This window comes from Molothrus aeneus, chromosome 1 (assembly GCF_037042795.1).
Source record: "Molothrus aeneus isolate 106 chromosome 1, BPBGC_Maene_1.0, whole genome shotgun sequence".
In the NCBI taxonomy this organism is placed as follows: Eukaryota; Metazoa; Chordata; class Aves; order Passeriformes; family Icteridae; genus Molothrus; species Molothrus aeneus.
Window position 1 is genome coordinate 771347 of NC_089646.1, and position 19201 is coordinate 790547.

The 19201-nt window shown below is 52.0% G+C and overlaps 1 protein-coding gene across 6 annotated transcripts in view; it reads right to left on the reverse strand.

Annotated features, from left to right (window-relative positions):
* LOC136556566 (microtubule-associated protein 4-like) overlaps nucleotides 1-7932 on the reverse strand; it is a 68415-nt gene extending 60483 nt beyond the window's left edge. For 5 of the 6 annotated variants that reach the window (XM_066549877.1, XM_066549907.1, XM_066549899.1 and 2 more), the window contains exons 1-5: nucleotides 7824-7932; nucleotides 3784-3894; nucleotides 2866-2994; nucleotides 2130-2204; nucleotides 1140-1283 (exon numbers count right to left, since the gene is read on the reverse strand). In XM_066549877.1, coding sequence (XP_066405974.1) covers nucleotides 1140-1283; nucleotides 2130-2204; nucleotides 2866-2994; nucleotides 3784-3894; nucleotides 7824-7920 — 556 coding nt within the window. In that variant the 5' untranslated portion in view covers nucleotides 7921-7932. The remainder of the gene's footprint in view (nucleotides 1-1139; nucleotides 1284-2129; nucleotides 2205-2865; nucleotides 2995-3783; nucleotides 3895-7823) is intronic. The other variant, XM_066549884.1, reaches the window with a different exon arrangement.
* Between the last annotated feature and the right edge of the window lie 11269 nt (nucleotides 7933-19201).

Genomic DNA, 19201 nt, shown 5'->3' on the forward strand with positions numbered 1-19201 from the left:
CTCTATTCCTTCAAATTGGCCTCGTTCATTTTTCACACACTATCTCCTAACACTGAGCTGGTAGCTCCAAACCAACATTTGTCACTTCACAGCACAATCAAACCTCTGCATTTAAGCTCCTATTTGCCTAAAATCCCCTTGAAGGAGGTTTTTCAGTCAGTTTTTGTTTAATGTTTCAGCTGTCCAGAGGCAAGCTTTTCCAAATGATCAGTGCCAGAAGCACTGGATCTCTGCTGCAGCTCCTCATCTCGACAGCCCCAAGCTCTGCCCACCCTCTGTGTCCTGCAGCTCAGTGCCCTGAACATCTCCCTTCTATTGCTGACGACCAAAAAACAACATTTCTACTGATTTTTTGAGTCACATCTAAAAATATCCTCCCCAACGAGTGGAAAATGTATGAAATCTAATTTAGATACTTAAACTGAAGTCAGAAAGAAATAGAAAAATCTAAAAAGTCCCTTGTAAAATGGTATTTAAGGATCCATTTAGATAAAACAAATATTTTAGTGAACCAAACCAAAAGGATGCATCATGCACCAGCCCTCATTTGGGTTTGATTTGTTGTGGGTTTTTTAAGTGGTATCATGATCTTCTCCAAAAGAAAACGTAAAGATTGTGATTTTACATGTGAATAAGACTGTAAATAGATAGATATTAAAAGCAGTATGGATGATTCCTGGAGAATTAGGGAAACGAGTGGGATGAAGTATTAGGAAACTGGACAACAACTGGCACTATGAGTCTGTGTATAAACACATTAAAAATGGGGTTTTTTTAAAGAGAATCTTTTAAAAAGGACAGGTTAGAGGTCCTTGTGAATAGATCTGGCACCTGGGGCCATGGGTCAGGAGTGGCCTTGGCAGTGCTGGGGAAGGGTTGGACCTGGTGACCTCAGGGGCTTTCCCCCCTAAACCATTCCCTCCCTCTGCTGTACCACAGCCTTGGGATTTTCCTGGAGCTCAAATGTGGAGACAGCAGAGCCACGGAATCAGCTCCTGGACTGGGACACAAGTGAGCAGGTTTGCTGCTCCTCCCTCACCTGCAGGCACAGCAGATCTGTTCCCACCTCGCTGTGTTTCCCCCAGGAGAGGCAATCCCATGCTCTCCCACCCTCTGCCCCTGCAGGCCGCAGGACTCACCTGGAGCTGCAGCCTTGGCTCCCTCAGTGGCTGCAGCCTCTGCTGGCAGGGCAGGGGCTGAGGCAGGAAGGCTCCCAGGGGCTGCTGCTGCCGTGGGGCTCTCGGGCAGGCTCGTCCTTATGGCTTCTGTGGCTGCAGGGGGCACTGCCAACAGAAGCAGCTGGGATCAGCTCCTGGAGAGGCCTCGGATCATGGAGCTGCTGGGATGGGGGGACACCCCCAGGTGCTGCCTCAGCCAGCCCAGGGAGGGAATCCCCCTCAGCTCACAGAGAATCAGCTCTGATTGCCCACTCTCAGGGAAGTACCCAGGAAAGCACCCAGGAAAACTCTTGAATCCCAGGAGAAGTGGCAAAGTTGGGGAGGGTTGTGCTACAAACCATCCCAGTTCCAGAAACACTTCCTACCCATCACCAGGGTGAAACTGTTCTCAGCTTCTTCACAGAAATAAAGATCCCATTATGGGTCAAGTTTTGTAATGCACACAAATTCCCAATGGGATAATGCTCCAGTGGAGCTTCAAAGATTTGTCTGTGACCACCAGGATTTAAAGGTAATTGTAAAATCCCAGAAAGGTTTGGGTGGGAAGGGACCTTCAGGATCATCCAATCCCACCTCTGCCATGGCAGGGACACCTCCATTGTCCCAGGCTGCTCCAAGCCCTGTCCAGCCTGGCCTTGGACACTGCCAGGGATCCAGGGGCAGCCACAGCTGCTCTGGGCACCAGTGCCAGGACCTGCCCACCCTCCAGCCAGGAATTCTTTCCCAATATCCCATCCAACCCCACTCCCTTTCAGTTTAAAGCCATTCCCACCCCTCAAAGACTCATTTCCATTCTAAACTGATGTGAGCAGCAGAAGCAGTGCTGTCCCTGGCCAGCTCCCACGTGGCTCTGTCCCAGCCTGGTGTCCCTTGAGGAGGCAGACAAGGAGAGGAGCTGGTTCTGCTGCTCTGCCAACACTTCCTGCAGATCAGCTCACAGCTAGTTTTTACCTGGTGGCTCAACAAAGTAAGAGGTATCTGGTCCCTTCATGTCCTGCTGAGCTCCCATCCAGTATTCTTCAGGGGCTGTGGGAAACAAACACACTGAGTCCTGCCCTGACCCCACAGGGCTTTGATTTCCCAGGGGAAGGTTTGACTCTGCTGGGTTTGGGGTTCATCCTCAGGGAATTTCAATTCCCTCTACAAGAGGCAGCAGAACCTCTGTTCTCCCAAAATTATTGGGAGTGAGAGCTCCCATCAGACAAGAGTTACACCCAGCACTGACCCCAGGAGCCAAAAGAGAAGTTTCTTTTCTCAGTTCTCTTGGGCAAGTGGCTCTGGGTAGCCCTGCCTAAGCAAGGGGGTAGGAAAAGTTCCAACCTCAACCTTTCTGTGACCTCCTAATGTAGAATCCCAGTGTGGTTTGGGCTGGAAGGGACCTTAAAGCTCATCTCATGGGCAGGGACACCTCCCACTGTCCCAGGCTGCTCCAAGCCTCCTCCAGCCTGGCCTTGGGCACTGCCAGGGATCCAGGGGCAGCCCCAGCTGCTCTGGGCACCCTGTGCCAGGGCCTCACAAGCAGAGCACTCCCCTGAACCAACAGCTGTCCATGCCAAGAGGAAACATTCCAATCTTGACTCATTTTATGGATCAACTCCCCACCAAGATTGTTTAGGACTTGTAAAGTGGGATTTCCCAGCTGCAAACCCCCAAACCCAGCCAGTCAGAGGAAACATTGGCTTCTCACCTGCTTTTCCTGGCAGGAATTCTGTGCCTGACTCGAGGCCCATGAAGGCTGATGGGTCCAGAGCCTCTGCAGGGGAATAGAGGGACCCCAGGAAAGGTTGTTCAGGTCCCATCATGGATCCATGTGGAGCTAAGGAAATAACAAAACTTTTGTTAATCACCAGCCCTAATGACTCCTCTCCTAAATTTCAAGTCCTACCACACTTGGACTGTTCTGCACAGCGGCAGTTCAGATAAATCTGCATCAAATGTTAGTTCTGCATCACAAACCATCAATTCTGTATTTAACAGAACCTTCTGACAAGGTTTAAGTGAGTAAACACAGGCAAATTATTTTCTTTGGCTTTCTGCTTCTGCTCCCATGAATTCCAGCTGGTAATCCCTTAATAATCCAATATTGATATAATAATCCAAGAGCTGAAATCCTGAAGAGCACTTTGCAGCAACAGCTCCTGAGTATCTGGGTTTTAGCCATTAAAACAAGAGCAGGGGAAAAAAAGGGCCTGTGAATTTACAGCTGTGGAAACCTCCCTCGTGGATCCCCTGATGGGGAGACCCCTAAAAAGTTCTGTGCTGCCAGGATTGAGAGATGGATGGGACTTTTGGTTTTTTTGGTCTTCAGGTTGTTTATTTTTCTCTTATCCAAATTCTGCACACACAGACTTAGTGTACGAAGAGAAGGCACCAAGAGCGCCAGGTTCAAGGCCTTTTTTAACTCTTAGAATGTATTTTAGTTCTACCTTTCTACTAAGAAAGGTAGAAATGGGTTCCAACATCAACTTGAATTTTCAGTACATGAAAATGAACCTTCAATCAACGTCCTGGGGTTCCAACATCAGCCTTTCCTTTTCAGCACAAGAAAGACAAGAGAGCGCAGTGCCCAGCTGGCAGCTGGGGAGGGCTGTGCAGGGGAGCTCACCAAGGATGTCCCTGGCAGCGTCGGCGTGGCCCGGGAACAGCGGCGCGCTCCCCATGTCCGTGGGGAAGGACAGCTCGGGCAGGTTCTCCCCTCTGTGCACGCTGAAGGGGTCTGGCAGAGACACAGGCAGGCAGGGTCAGCACTCAGGGTGACAGGGACACCACACAGGGGACAGGGAGCACCATTGGAACAAGAGGGTGGAGATGCAGCACGTTCCAACGCTGCACTTCCAAGGAAAGGCTGCTTTTGGAGCAAACCCTTTCCCAGTTAGAATTTACACCCTCAGTTGCTCAGGCTGATTCATGGGGAAAGGGGACCATGACTGTTCCTGGAGAAACTGTGCCCTCCCCTCCAGGAGGAACCACCTGCCCTGATGGACACAGCCCATGAATCTGAGTCAGGAGCACGGGCTGGGCTCAGCTCAGCCTAGAGCAGGGGAAGGTGTGGGATCTCTGAGCTCTCCCAGCCAGGAGCTGCACCCCAGTATGAACTGGGGTGATGGACTGGTATTTTAACCAAGTCACTGGGACACTGAAACATCCCCCAGTGTCCCAGGCAGACTGTCCCTGGCTCCCTGGCAGTGTCCCAGGCCAGGCTGGAACAGTGGGAGGTGTCCCTGCCGTGGCAGGGGTGGCACTGGGTGGGCTTTAAGTCCCTGTCACCCCTGCCCTCTGGCACTGGGAGCCATTCCCTGGCTCCTGTCCCTCCATGCCTTGTCCCCAGTCCCTCTCCAGCTCTCCTGGAGCCCCTTCAGGCCCTGCCAGGGCTCTGAGCTCTCCCTGGAGCCTTCTCCTCTCCAGGTGAGTGCCCTATTCCAGACACTTGGATTTCCTCCAGTTAAACCCAGCTCAGGGGGATTTGGCTGTGGGCTGTGGCTCATTTTCATGCCAGAAGTGCTCCCTGCAGGGCTGAGAGCCCAGCCTGAACTGTTTCCATGCCCACAGTGGGCTGGGATGTCAAGCTCAGGTGAGCTGAGTGAATTCCTTTATAAACCTGTCAGATTATTTGAGATGCCAAGAAAATATTCTGCATCTTGCCTCAGAGCAACATGCAGAATATTTTGATTTTGAGCTGTTTACAACAGTATTGCCTGGTCTGAACAACTGCCTTCTTTCCAGTTAAAAAAAAAAAAAACAAAAAACAAGGGGAAAAAAACAGCATGACTGAAACCAATTTAAAACTAGAGGAGATCTGAAACCATGTTTCAGATGTTCCCTCTTTGCCCAGCAGTTGGATGGTGTGGAAAAAATGGGCTGCTCAGATCTCTGGGCCAACCCACCTCTGCTCCAGAGGGAAAAGGGGAGGAGTGGGAGAGCTGAAATTTCCCCTCTTTCTCCCCAAGGAACAAGGAATTACAGGGATGGTGGTCAGGAGATCCTTTACACCACTGGCCAGAGAATCCTCTCTTTGGGAGGGAAATCGTCCTCCCATTTTTTCCAAAGAGTGGCACATCAATATTGAATAAATCAAATTATTTCTCTGAGTCTGATCTCTGCTCCATGATGGGAGCTCTAAGCAGAATCTCATTTATATCCAACTGGAAGAGCAACACAGGGGACACTGATCCTGAACTTTATGTGGTGCCTGCACAGGTGTGCAAGACACTCCAAGGACATGAAACCTAAAGAAATGTGGTTTCATGCAACAAATAAACTAAAATATTCATATTATTCAGGTCAAAAGAACACTGGGTGCCAGGCCAGGTATGTAAATTGTTCCTAATTAACAAATGTAACATCTGGCTCTTGAGCAGACCAACACCAATGTCCCATTCCTGCACCCACACAGCAACAGGAGGGAAAACCCAAGAAACTTGTGGTTCTTCCAGTTCTTCCATGCACCATTTCTTATTCTTGTAAAAATACATTGGTTCTTTACAGTCAGTAAGAAAATCATGCCCTAAGCAGGCCTACAGTACTCGAAAATATATTAAAAAAAAAAAAGAAGTTCTATCCTGTATCTTCCCAGGTTGATTGCCTGGGATAATCTGGGCAGGACCTACATTTCTCAGGTGCTCCTGGAGCCAGCAAGCAATTTCATTTCAAAAAAAATGAGGGGGAAAAGGAGAAAATGGAGGGGAAGCTGCTGGGTGAAAGTGTATCAGTGTGCAGGGCTGATTTGCACAAGGTGCAGCTCGTGTTCAGCAGTGTCAGCAGCTGCAGAGGTGTGGCTGTGACACAGGGACAGGCACTGCCTGGGGACACTGCAGGTCAGAGGGACACATCTGCACTGAAACCCACAGTGCTCACAGCAGCTTGGCTGTAGGAGTCCCCCAACACCTGCTCTGGGCATAGAATCCCAGAATTATTAGGGTTGGAAAAGAGTTCCAAGACAATCAACTCCAACCTTTGACCAAATACCCCCGAACACATCACAAAATGCTGAGTCTGCTTGGGCTTTGAACACTTCCAGGGATGGGGGCTCAGCACTGCCCTGGGCAGCCTCTGCCAACACTGAACCTCTCTTGAGTGAAGGAATTTCCCCAATTTCCACCCTGAGCCTGCCCTGGCCCAGCCTGAGGCCGTTCCCTCTGCTCCTGTCCCTGGTCCCTGGGATAAGATCCCAAATCCCCCCAGCTGTGCCCTCCTGGCAGGAGCTGTGCAGAGCCACAAGGGCCCCCTGAGCCTCCTTTGCTCCAGGCTGAGCCCCTGCCCAGCTCCTCAGGGATTCTGCAGCCCCTGCCCAGCTCCCTCAGGGATTCTGCAGCCCCTGCCCAGCTCCCTCAGGGATTCTGCAGCCCCTGCCCAGCTCCCTCAGGGATTCTGCAGCCCCTGCCCAGCTCCTCAGGGATTCTGCAGCCCTTTCCCAGCTCCCTCAGGGATTCTGCAGCCCCTGCCCAGCTCCCTCAGGGACTCTGCAGCCCCTGCCCGGCTCCCTCAGGGATTCTGCAGCCCCTGCCCAGCTCCCTCAGGGATTCTGCAGCCCCTGCCCAGCTCCCTCAGGGACTCTGCAGCCCCTGCCCGGCTCCCTCAGGGACTCTGCAGCCCCTGCCCAGCTCCCTCAGGGACTCTGCAGCCCCTGCCCGGCTCCCTCAGGGATTCTGCAGCCCCTGCCCAGCTCCCTCAGGGATTCTGCAGCCCCTGCCCGGCTCCCTCAGGGACTCTGCAACCCCTGCCCGGCTCCCTCAGGGATTCTGCAGCCCCTGCCCAGCTCCATTCCCTGGACTCACTCCAGCCCCTCCAGGGCTCTCCTGCTGGAGGGGCCCAGAGCTGCCCCCAGGGTTCCAGGGGGTCCCTCAGCAGGGCCAGCACAGGGGACAATCCCTGCCCTGGGCTCGTGTCCAGCTGCTGTCACCAGCCCCTGTGCCCAGCCTGGAGGTTCCATGGGGTGATGGCGCCCTGAGGGCAGGACGTGGCCCTTGGCCTGTGGATCCAGCCTGTGCTGACCCCCCTGGAGCCTCCTGCCCTGCAGCACAGCCACATCCACCCACCATGCTGGCCATGACCACGGAGGGGTCACCCCATGCCCTCACCACCATCCTCGGGGGAATCCCCTCAGCAGGGCTGGGCCCAAAACCAAAAACCAACTCACAGGGAGTCCAGGGGCTGCCAAAGGCCATGAGGGGAGCAGGAGCCCCTCAGGGATGGAGCCTGCAGCCCATGAATGAGGGGAGCAGGGGCCCCTCAGGGATGGAGCCTGCAGTCCATGAGGGGAGCAGGAGCCCCTCAGGGACGCCATAAGGGGAGCAGGAGCCCCTCAGGGATGGAGCCTGCAGTCCATGAGGGGAGCAGGAGCCCCTCAGGGACGCCATATGGGAGCAGGAGCCCCTCAGGGATGGAGCCTGCAGCCCATGAATGAGGGGAGCAGGAGCCCCTCAGGGATGCAGCCTGCAGCCCATGAATGAGGGGAGCAGGAGCCCCTCAGGGATGCCATGAGGGGAGGAGGAGCCCCTCAGGGATGGAGCCTGAAGCCCATGAGAGGAGCAGGAGCCCCTCGGGGATGCCATGAGGGGAGCAGGAGCCCCTCAGGGATGCAGCCTGCAGTCCATGAGGTCCCCCAGCTGCTGAAATCAGGGTGCTCCAGCTCCTGAGCCATCCTACCAGCCATGTCCATGGGTTTGAAGCACAGGTCCCTCTCCTCTGCTGCCCAGGTGTCGTTGCGATCCAGGAACTCTTTGTAGGACATCTTCTCATCCATGATTTCTCCTGGGAATACTGACACGGGAGAAGAAAATGACCCAGTCAAAAGCCAAACATTGAAATATTTAAAATGGATCACTGCACTATGTGACATTTGGGTGTGACATCCCCAGGTAACAGGGACTGGCAGCCAAACCAGAGACCATAATATCCATTTTTGACTGGTTTAATCCAGCTCTTCAAATACAAGATCCAGAATAATGGGGATTTCTGTGTCCTGAGGCACATGTAAGATCAAGAACAGACTCACATGGAAGCGCTGTCCAGGTGCAAAGCCTCCAGTTGTACAAAAGGAACAAAACCATAAGTCCTGAGGCTTTAAACAGGACAAACTAAGTGGAAAGGTTCAAAATTAATACCCAGACTAATGACTTTTAGCTTAATTTCTGTTTTAAGGAAACCTGAATTTGTCAACTCTTCTGAGGACAACATTAGAGTTTTTTAACTGGTTCCAGTTTCTTTTGGAAAGAAACAGAAATATTTACAGGGACTCCTCTCTCCCCCAGTACAACATCCTCTGCTCTCTGCCAATACATCTCTTTATGCTTTTAATATCTTTACCTTCCCTTAGGCTGACAATACCTGTAAGCCTGGAGCTCTGGAGATGAAATTCACCACAAAATAACCCTGGATATAACCCCTAATTCAGTGCAAAACTGCAGTTCCTAAAAACAACCTAATGTTAAGGCACAGAAGGACCAGAAGGGAAGAATTAATTAAAAACACAACCCTGGTCTGTAAAACAACAACCAGGAGGGGTCAGGTGGGCTGAGAGCTCACAGCAAGGTGGGCAGAGACTCAGCTCTAATAATAATGATGATGATGATGATGATGATGATAATGTTATTGAGAGATAATAAGATGAAAAATGGCTTTTGTGGGACTTGGAGTTTGTTTTACATCTAAAACAAGGAAAGGTCGCCAGTACAAACCATCAGCTGGGTTCAACAATTTGCTCAGAGAGTTTGGGTTTAGAGGAGCAGGAGGGGATTTCTTGGAGTTTGAAATATGTCCAAAGCTCTGATTAGGGGTAAATATTAAATAATACTTCTAATTAATAATATAAATATTTAATAATTATTTAAATAGTAAATTAATAATAATTCAAACAATAATTAAAATGAGAATACAGTCTATAATAATATATTAGATAATGTATATTATGTATGTTATAAATGAATGTAATATATAAATATAGAATATATTATATAGCATATACATTATATATATTATATATATATTACATGTACTTTTAAATATATTTTACATGTTTTCATGCACATTATACTACATATTATAATATATATTTTATCATGTATAGTTTATATATTTTCATGTGGTTTTTATTATATATTACATTACATTATGTAATGTATATAATACAAAATTTATATATGTAAATTATGTATTATACATTATTCTATGCATATTTTTATTTATATATACACACATATACATATATATAAATATAAATGCATATGTGTAACGACTAATACAATTAATGTAAATATTACTTCCAGTCAGGCTCTGGAGCTCCGAGTGCTGCCACGTCCCCAGGGACACATGGAGGGAAGGCCACGTGCCCAGGGACACCGTGGTGCTGGCACCGTGTCCCCAGTGCCACCCTGGGCGGGAGCAGGACACGAACTCCACCTGCCCCAGTCCCAACATTCCCACTTGGGTGTCCCCTGCAGGAGCTGCCAGGGGCAGAACAGATCCTAGAGAGATGCTGGTCCAAGGAAACACAAATAAAATGGATTTTTACACTTACACAGGCTGGGAAAGCCAGACTGGGAATGAAAGGGGAATTCCAGGGATCACAGCACTCCCATCCCTTGGCTCCAGGAGAACAGGACCCTGAGCAGCCCTGCAGCCCTGCCCTGATCCATCCCCTGCAGCCCTGCCCTGATCCCATCCATCCTGAGCAGCCTTGCCCCAATCCCATCCATCCCATCCATGCTGAGCAGCCTTGCCCTGATCCATCCATCCCATCCATCCCATCCATGCTGAGCAGCCCTGCCCAGATCCATCCATCCCATCCATCCCATCCATCCATCCCAGCCCTGCCTTGCAGCCCCCAGCAGTAGGGCCTGGCACGGGCACACTGATTTTCTGCCAGAGCTCAGAGCTTTCATTCTGCTCAGTGGCTCCATTTGCCATGGCTGACTTCAGCAGGGGCACTCAGCAGCTCCCAGGCAGGGTGACACCACCTCTGCCTGCCCCTGACAAAGGACAGGGGGACACAGGGGACAACAACCCCCCGTGTGTCCCATAGAAAACCAAACACAGCCTGGGCAACGCTGTCCGAGCCTGCAGCAGCTAAAAGCCTGATCATTTCAGGAGAAAATATTTTATTAATATTTTATTTGATAATATAATGTAACTTTGGTATTATTTTACTTAGCTTTGCAAAGTGCTTTGGAGATAAAGTGCCACTGCAATGTGTCAAGAGACATTATTATTATTTACCATTATTTGTGGTACAGAACAGCAAGGGATTTAATTAGATTCCACTGTAAATTCCTCTAGACAGGAGCCTGTCATTCGTGTGTCTATAAAACTATTTAAAGCAAAAAAAAAATAGAAGACACTAAAAGTCCTTGACAGTGTGAGGAAGAGCCTGGGAGCAGTTAAAACATTGCAAAACTTCCTCAAAGATGATATGATGATATTATGACATTAACAGAGTGCTGGGTTGGACCCACACTGAGGCTGATGGAGAGCACCCACTGCTTGAACTCTGAATATTTGAAACAAATCTATTTGTTAGCACTAAAAATATATTGGCATATTGCCACGATGAAAGATTTTACAGGGAAGAACATAAAATTAGGGTCAGAAAGCTAAACCTGAATAAAACCCTCCACTTTGGGGGGGGTTTAGTACCAGGTTGTGTTCATGCCTTTCAATACAGAGGGGAACCACACCTGGGGCTGGAGAAGGAGGGAGCAGCAGGAGACAAAAGGAATTGGGAAGGGAAATATTTCCATTTGCCATCAGATGGAACCAAGTTGAGCAAAACTCAGTCAGTGTTTGCAAGCCCTGAGCTGCAGCAAAGCCCCAGAGCCGGCTGCAAGCTGCATCAGGAGCAGTTGGGAGCTGCCTCTGCCAAATCCTTCCAAATCCAAACCCAAGACTGGAATATTCTTCACACAATATTTTCACAACAGATGCAAATTAAAAACCCAAACCAGGCAGTGCTTCCCAGCAGGAATCCCGGTGCAAGGAGGGATGCAGGCAGCTCTGGAGCAGGGAGAGCAGAGCAGGACCAGCCACAGGGACAAGGCTGGAGCAGCCACCCCTTCCCTGGGCCAGCCAGGACCCAGCTGCCCCTGCCAGAGCCAGGACAGCAAAGATTTCTGGATCACAGTGACCACCAGCAAACCCCCTCTGCTATTCCCACAATGTTTCCCAAGTTATGTGCCATAACGTGGACACTTCCAGCTCCTCTGTCATCCCCACCCCATCCCAATATTCATTTTCCCCTTACCAAACCTGGAACACAAAATGTGATCTCAGATTTCCCAAGGACTGGGAAAAGAGGATTTTTCAGTTCCAAACCCAAGCTCCCCAGACACACCTTCTGCCTCTGACCTACCAACAAAAGACACAAAACAACAAAAAGAAGAAGCCAAACTCTTCCAAGGCCCAGTGCTGCCAGTGCCCGTGGATGTGCAGTGGCAGCAGATAATGCACTCCACGCAAAATGCAAATCTGACAGATCCCACAGACCTGTAAAGCAATTTTAGCAAGTATTAAAGCTGGCTGATAGCTGAAAATCCGGTTACGAGCCCTGATAATATAAACCAATGTAGGATTAGAGCTTACAAAGTCTTGCTTAAAGGAAAAAAGACCATTAACAACATACTTACAAAGCAAACTTGCTTCTGAGAGGAAAAACAAGGATCCCATGCAAGAAGCACCTTCTGTGCACTGCTCCCAGGGCAGGATGAGGGTGGAACATTTAGCAGGGCTGCTGACAGCGTGGAATTGTTTGTTTGATCATCTCTCTGCACAGGTCAGCTCGGTCACAGCACCCAATTCACAGCTAATCCAGGCAGAAGTGCCCCCGTGGCCACCTACCCCTGTGCCCGGGCTGGGAGCGGGGAGCTGGGGCAGGACACGCTCCTGGAGCTGCTGGCACACAGCACACCCCAGGGAATGTCCAGCCAGGGGCTCTCTGAGCACAGGATTACCCTCTAAAGCCTTTTCCCTGCAGGAGATGCTAATCTTGGCAGGTCACTGGCCAGACCTCCAGCTCGGGGTTAAGGAGCTTCAAAATTACTGAGTGAGCAGCCAGGAGAGGGCCCTGCCAGCAGCCAGCAGGGAAAACAGGGAAAGGGAGGCTTGGGAGCTCCTTTCCTGCAGAGGATCCCCAGGGGAATTTGCCCAGATCACCCTGGCATGGGGAGGCACAGTTGGCCTTGCTGGAGTCCCCAAAGAGCAGCAGTTTTATCAGCCATGCCAATCAATTCCCATCAGACCAAACACATCCCCCTCTGCAGGGTGTGGGATCTGCAGCCTCAAAAAGGAGCTTCAGAATCAGTCATGGAATGGTTTGGGCTGGAAAGGACCTCAGAGCCCATCCAGTGCCACCCCTGCCATGGCAGGGACACCTTCCACTGTCCCAGGTGCTCCAAGCCCCTTCCAGCCTGGCCTTGGGCACTGCCAGGGATGCAGGGGCAGCCACAGCTGCTCTGGGAACTCCAGCCCAGCCAGGAATTCCCAATTCCCAATCTCCCATCCAGCCCTGCCCTCTGGCACTGGGAGCCATTCCCTGGGTCCTGTCCTTCCATGCCTTGTCCCCAGTCCCTCTCCAGCTCTCCTGGAGCCCTTTTAGGGTCCAAGGTCTCCCTGGAGCCTTTCCTTCTCCACACTGGATGCTGTAAGGATTCCACCCGAGAATTTAGGCTGTTTTGGGAGCACTTGGTGCCTGTGTGAGGAACTGCCTGTGCTCAGGACATTTATTACCAGGAGCAGCTTCTGATTCCCACCTGAGGGATTCATGAGAACTTTGCCTGCATGTCCTGTCTGATTTTCAGGCACAAACCCCTTCAATCTGCTGCCCAGCGGTGTTTTACACGATGGGATCTACCTGGAACATCAGGTAAAAACCCCACCAGGCAGCCAAGACATTCCAGGGTCTCCTTCCCTTGCCCAGGACATTATTTCCAGACATTATTTAGGGTAAGGGAGGCAAAAGTTTCCCCTGAAAGGTCACAGGGTACCTCCCCCAAGAAGCTCAGGCTCTTTTTGTGCCTGCTGGCTTTGGAGTAAATATGGAGTATCCTGCAGGAATACCCCCTCAATGCTTTATGATCAGTCCCATCATTTTGTAAAATAAAATATTGTCTAGCTCAGTTCAGAGTGAAGGGTCTGCAAATCCCTGTGAGTGAGTTTTGCAGACAAGCTTCACTAATCCCAAATCCAAGGGATAAGCACAGACAGGAGCTACATGGGAAAAGATGTCACCCAGCCACCCAAAGGGAGGCTGTGCATTTTTATCCAAGGGAATAAGAGCTCAAGATTCCAAGAAGTTTTTGCATTTAATGAATGTCTAAATCACTGAGCTGGCAGCCCTGATGGAGGACAGCTCCAAACGCAGAGCAGAGCTGTCAGAGCTGGTTACTCCCTCCCTTTGCTCCTGTCAGAGTGAAATGCAGCAATTCCATTGAAAACTGAACTCTGAGGGGACTGGACACGGGGCAGGTTGGCCAGAGAGGCTGTGGAGGGTCCAGCCCTGGGCAGCTCCAAACCCAGCTGGGCAGAGTCTGCATTCCCTGCTCTGGGCAAAGCTGCTGGGCTTGGCAGAGCTTCCTCCAGCCTGCTGAGCCCCCACGGGCTCCTCAGACCCAGCTTTTTGGGGAAAAGACATCTCTGCCCTTGCAGGAGAGGAAAATTTAATCCCAGGAGCTAGTGCTGGCTGAGATTACACAAAATACATTTATTTCATAGAAGATCAGAATGGTTTGGGCTGAAAGGGACGTTAAAGATCATCTCATTCCAACCTCCAAGGCCCCGTGTCCAGCCTGGCCTTGGGCACTGCCAGTGATCCAGGGGCAGCCACAGCTGCTCTGGCAATTCCATCCCAGCCTCCCAGCCAGGAATTGCTCCCCAATATCCCATCCAGCCCTGCCCTCTGGCACTGGGAGCCCACTCCCCCTTGCCCTGGCACTCTCAAATCCCTGCAATGAGAAGCAAATTAAATTCCACCATCGAGCTGGATGGGAAGGAGAAGAAGATCAGGAATCTATGAAAGGCCCTCAAGGAACTGCAGGGCATTTCAGAGGGTGCTGACAGTTCCAGAAGGGTTTTGCTGCCTTCCCTCTGAAATTCCATGAGGTTACATAACCCTGAATGCTAAAAGGGCCCTGTGCCTACAACTGTCAGAACCACTATCTCCAAACTTCAGAGATGCAAAGTCAGTAACTTGAAAGTTCAACACAAGGTTCATGTTCTGCCTTGTAAAAAAAATCTACAAGGAAAAGAAAATGCGGTTGCTACAGTTTCTTGTCCAGCTTTTTTCCCTTCCTTACTTCTCCTTCCCAGAGGGAATTTTTGCAGTGATTGCTTTGTCATGGACTGGGAGGTGGAACCAGGGAGGTGCAGAGGGCTCCCAGCTCTGCTCTAATTGCTCCCTGTTTGTCCTGCTGCTCCTGCTCCCCACGGGGAACATCAGCTGCTCAGAGAGTGAGGAATCCTTAGCACTGCTCAGATTCATTCCTCAGTGCCCTGGACCATGGGACAGCCCAGCTCCCACCTCCCCAGACTCCTCACCTGGAGCCAGCCTGCACAGACCCACCTGGTAATAACCTCTGTTAAAAACAAAGACTCATCTGTTAACAACAAAGGCACCTGAAGCTCTGTTTTTTAACAAAAGGCTCACTAAAGCCTTATTCACACCACACTGGAAATACTGCAGGTGTTGGGAGCTGGAGAGGGACTGGGGACAAGGCATGGAGGGACAGGACCCAGGGAATGGCTCCCACTGCCAGAGGGCAGGGATGGATGGGAGATTGAGAATTAGGAATTCCTGGCTGGGAGGGTGGGGAAGGGCTGGGATGAAATTCCCAGAGCAGCTGTGGCTGTCCCTGGGTCCCTGAAGTCCCCAAGGCCAGGCTGGAAGGAGCTTGGAGCACCTGGGACAGTGGAAGGTGTCCCAGTTTGGACTTTTTGTTTGGTTTTTCTCAGTCAAGTGGCACAACTGAGACTCTCCTCCTGATTCACTTGGGGCTCCTTCCTAAAGCCAGGAGCCTTCTGCAGGCAGGGAATATTTCCATCCACAGCCAGGCAAACCCCCAGAGCTGTTCAGCAGGCGCAGGGTGAGGTGCAGGTGATGCAGAGACCATGTCCTGTGGGAAGGCCAGGGCAGCAATGCCAGGGCTGAGGCAGCTGAGTCCCTGCCCCATGCCCTGGCCTTGCATCCTGCCTCAGAGCTGAGGAGGAGAACCCAGAGGAAGGGCTGGGGCACCCTGCCCAGGCTGCCCTGCCTGAAACATGTGAACCTGAAATAAACTCAATTCTGAGGCAAAGGGATCACAGTGAGGAGTGGGCACAGGAGGCCTGTCCAGACCCCACTGTGCTGGCACAGGAAGAGCCCCAGATTTCCCAGAATCCTGCAATCATCCAGGTTGGAAAAGCTCTCCAGGATCATCAAATCCACCCTGTGCCCAATGCCCACCTTGTCCCCAAGCTCTGAGTGCCACATCCAGGTGACACCTGCAGGGGTGGGCACTCCAAACCCCCCTGGGCAGTCCCAAGGCCTGAGCCCCCTTTCCATGGGGAAGTTCCTGCTGTGCCCACCCAGACCCTCCCCTGGCCCAGCCTGAGGCCGTTCCCTCTGCTCCTGTCCCTGTTCCTGGGAGCAGAGCCCGACCCCCCTGGCTGTCCCCTCCTGGCAGGGAGTTTTGAAGGACAAGGTCCCCCCTGAGCCTTCTTTCCTCCAGGCTGAGCTGTGAGCACCAGCTGGAGCCTCCTCCTCCTCCTCCCTGTGCCCGCCTGGCCACAGTTCCTGAGCAGGAGATCCCAGAGCCATGAGCACACAGGGCTGGGGGTGATGTGACACAATCCTGAGGGACAAAACCTCGGTGTAAAATAAGGGGCACCTGAGCTTCCATGAACTCTCCCACCGAGCTGTGCTGCTTTCATGCCCTACAGCAGCTCCTGAGCCCCAGAGCAGCCTGGCAGGAGCCCCAGGGAGGTTTGGGGGATGGCAGCCCCTCCCTGGCCAGTGCCACCCTGGCAGGGCAGTGTCCCTGTGCTGGCACAGCAGTGACAGTGCAGTTTGCAGAGCTGTGACCCGCAGTGCTGTCAGCCCTCCTTCCGAGCAGGCAAAGGCAATTTCCCCTGAAAGGGCTGTTTCCAAATTTACACTGCTCCAGCCTGATGCAGGGAATGCTCCAGTTCCAGCCTCAGCTCCTCAGTGGGGCAGAGCTGGAGCAGATCTCAGCCCTGAGGAGCCTGCCTGGGCTCCAGTTCCAGCCTCAGCTCCTCAGTGGGGCACAGGCTGGAGCAGATCTCAGCCCTGAGGAGCCTGCCTGGGCTCCAGTTCCCACCCCAGCTCCTCAGTGGGGCACAGGCTGGAGCAGATCTCAGCCCTGAGGGGCCTGCCTGGGCTCCAGTTCCAGCCTCAGCTCCTCAGTGGGGCAGAGCTGGAGCAGATCTCAGCTCTGAGGAGCCTGCCTGGGCTCCAGTTCCAGCCTCAGCTCCTCAGTGGGGCAGAGCTGGAGCAGATCTCAGCCCTGAGGGGCCTGCCTGGGCTCCAGTTCCAGCCTCAGCTCCTCAGTGGGGCACAGGCTGGAGCAGATCTCAGCTCTGAGGAGCCTGCCTGGGCTCCAGTTCCAACCCCAGCTCCTCAGTGGGGCAGAGCTGGAGCAGATCTCAGCCCTGAGGAGCCTGCCTGGGCTCCAGGCTAAGCCAGGCTCAGGAGAGGGGCAGGACTGAGAGCAGCAGCCCTGCACAAGGGCACAGCACAGGAGGGAGCAGCACAAGGACTCCTGCTCAAAGGTCACTGCTGAGGTTGCTCAGACCTTTCACACAGGGACACAGGGATTGTCACCCTGCAGGGCTTTCAAGGCAGGCAGGTCTGGAAGTTCCTTCCCCTCAGGAAAACTGAAGCAGTCTTTAGGACAGGGACACAGATCTACCCATGGCCTCTGGAGAAGGGGGGAGGGATGAGCAAACATCACCAGAGACTCACCAGACCCAGACAGGGAACCCAAGGATTTGGAAGGTGAGCAGGAGCAGCTGTGAGCTGGAGAATGTGCTCTGGAGCCTCCCAGGTGTGTGGTGACTCCCTGGGGCTCAGGAGCACAGGACAGGCACAGGGTGCCCAGAGAAGTTGTGGATTCCCAGGCTGGACAGGGCTTGGAGCAGCCTGGGACAGTGGGAGGTGTCCCTGCCATGGCAGGGGTGGAACCCTGTGAGGTCCCTTCCCACAGCATTCCATGACTCTCTGGTTCTGCTCTTGCTCACAGGAGGCCCAGGAATACCCTCCAGCCCAGCTGAGATTTTGGGCTGGTACCAAACACAGTTCAGGGAATCCTGAGCTGCAGCCTGGGCTGATGCCAACACCTGCAGAGGGTTCAGGACACCACAAACACAGGAGAGCAGCCAAACCACCATCTGCTGCCAGTCTGCACGCAGGACTGGCACTTGCAAAGTGCCTCCTGCTCCCAGGAAACCCAAGAGCCACAGAGTGAAATTTAAAAAAAAAAAAACACCTGAGGAATAAATAGTCAGCAAAATTCCAAAAAGAAAATATCCCCTACTTCCCACTGATGATGATCTGGTACCTCAAACCTTCCCTAAGCTTTATCCTTCTGAGACCCAAGCACATTCACCATGAAGAGCAGAGCTGCAGGTTTCTCTTCAGCTGAGCACAAAGCACTCCTTGACCTTCAGATCCCAGGGCAGGCCAGGACTTCTCCTTCTGCTGTGCCCCAGCACTCAGAGCAGCCCAGCTCTGCCCTCTCAGTGGGAACTGGGTACCTGAGCTGTGCTCCAAGGCTCAGCAGGCAGCACACGTTCCCCACGTCCCAGAGGGAGTCCCCCTGCCCAGCCAGGCCCTGGCAGGAGCAGCTGGAGCAGTGCCCAGCTCCCACAGCCCCAGCAGGACACGGCCACTGCTCCCTGTGCTGCCTGCTGCAAGCCCCACATCCTCCCCTGACACCAGCCAGCACCTGAATTCCTCTTTTAAATGCACTCAGGGCCAGAGAAGAAAAGAAAAAGAAGAAAAAGCAGCACTTACAGACTCTGCTGGGGATCACAAGCTCCAAGTGTGCTCCTTGGAGAGTCAATATTGACAGAACCACGAGGAAGAACAAGGTCCACACAGCAGCTCACTTGATCCACTAACAGCACTTTGCAGGAGCTACTCCTCAGGCTGAGGAGGGCACAAAACTCTGACTCCTCTCAAAACTTACAGCACATAAAATATATGAAGAAAATATTCTCACTGCACCCCGCTGTAGCTACACCTCATCTGCTGCCCCCTCACACTTTCATCACTCCAGCTGGCTCTTTCTGCTTGTGTCAGCACTTGTCCTGGTATCTTTTAATGAACTCGGTTACAAATTAATAATCCTTCACACCCCTAGCCTAGGGTGGTGCCCGTCCATCACCTGGAACACCCATCCCCACCCCTGAGCTGCCCTGGGTCCTGCTCCCTGGCCTGGATGGAGCCTGTGCTCTAATCCTTATCAAATGATAACAACCAGAACTAAAGCAGGCTAAGGGCTGAACCCTGCAGCCTCCTGTGCATCACTTTCCCCTCCATCTCCATTTAACAGCTTTCTTCCAACCTTCTCTTATCTCTAATAAACTGGAAATCCTCTTCCTTTGACTCGTGCACTTCAGTGCTTGTAAATCACTGTGCACCATAATCTGGGCACTCCTTAAATCTCTCCAGCTCTAAGTCCTCTCTTCCATTTTTATTAATTTCCTCCTTTTTTTCCAGACTCTTAAAAGCATTTGACACAGCCTCCTTGGAGATGGTCTGTGAGTGCCTTTCCTACCCACACATATCACTTCCCTCCATTAGTATTTTAGCACTTTACCTTCCCAACAGGTTTAACTCCTGCCATCCCTGACTGCCAAGGTGAGTTTAAATTTATTGCCCTTTTCTCCCTCCTGCTCATGTTCTGAAAACAGCCAATCCTCTCATGTTCCTTGTTTCCCACCCTTCCTCAGCCAGCTGTCCTAAGGGAAGCTCCATGATTAACCCTTCCCCAGGCTCAGAACACCCCAACTCTTCAGCTCAGGTTGGGAGCCCACGCTTG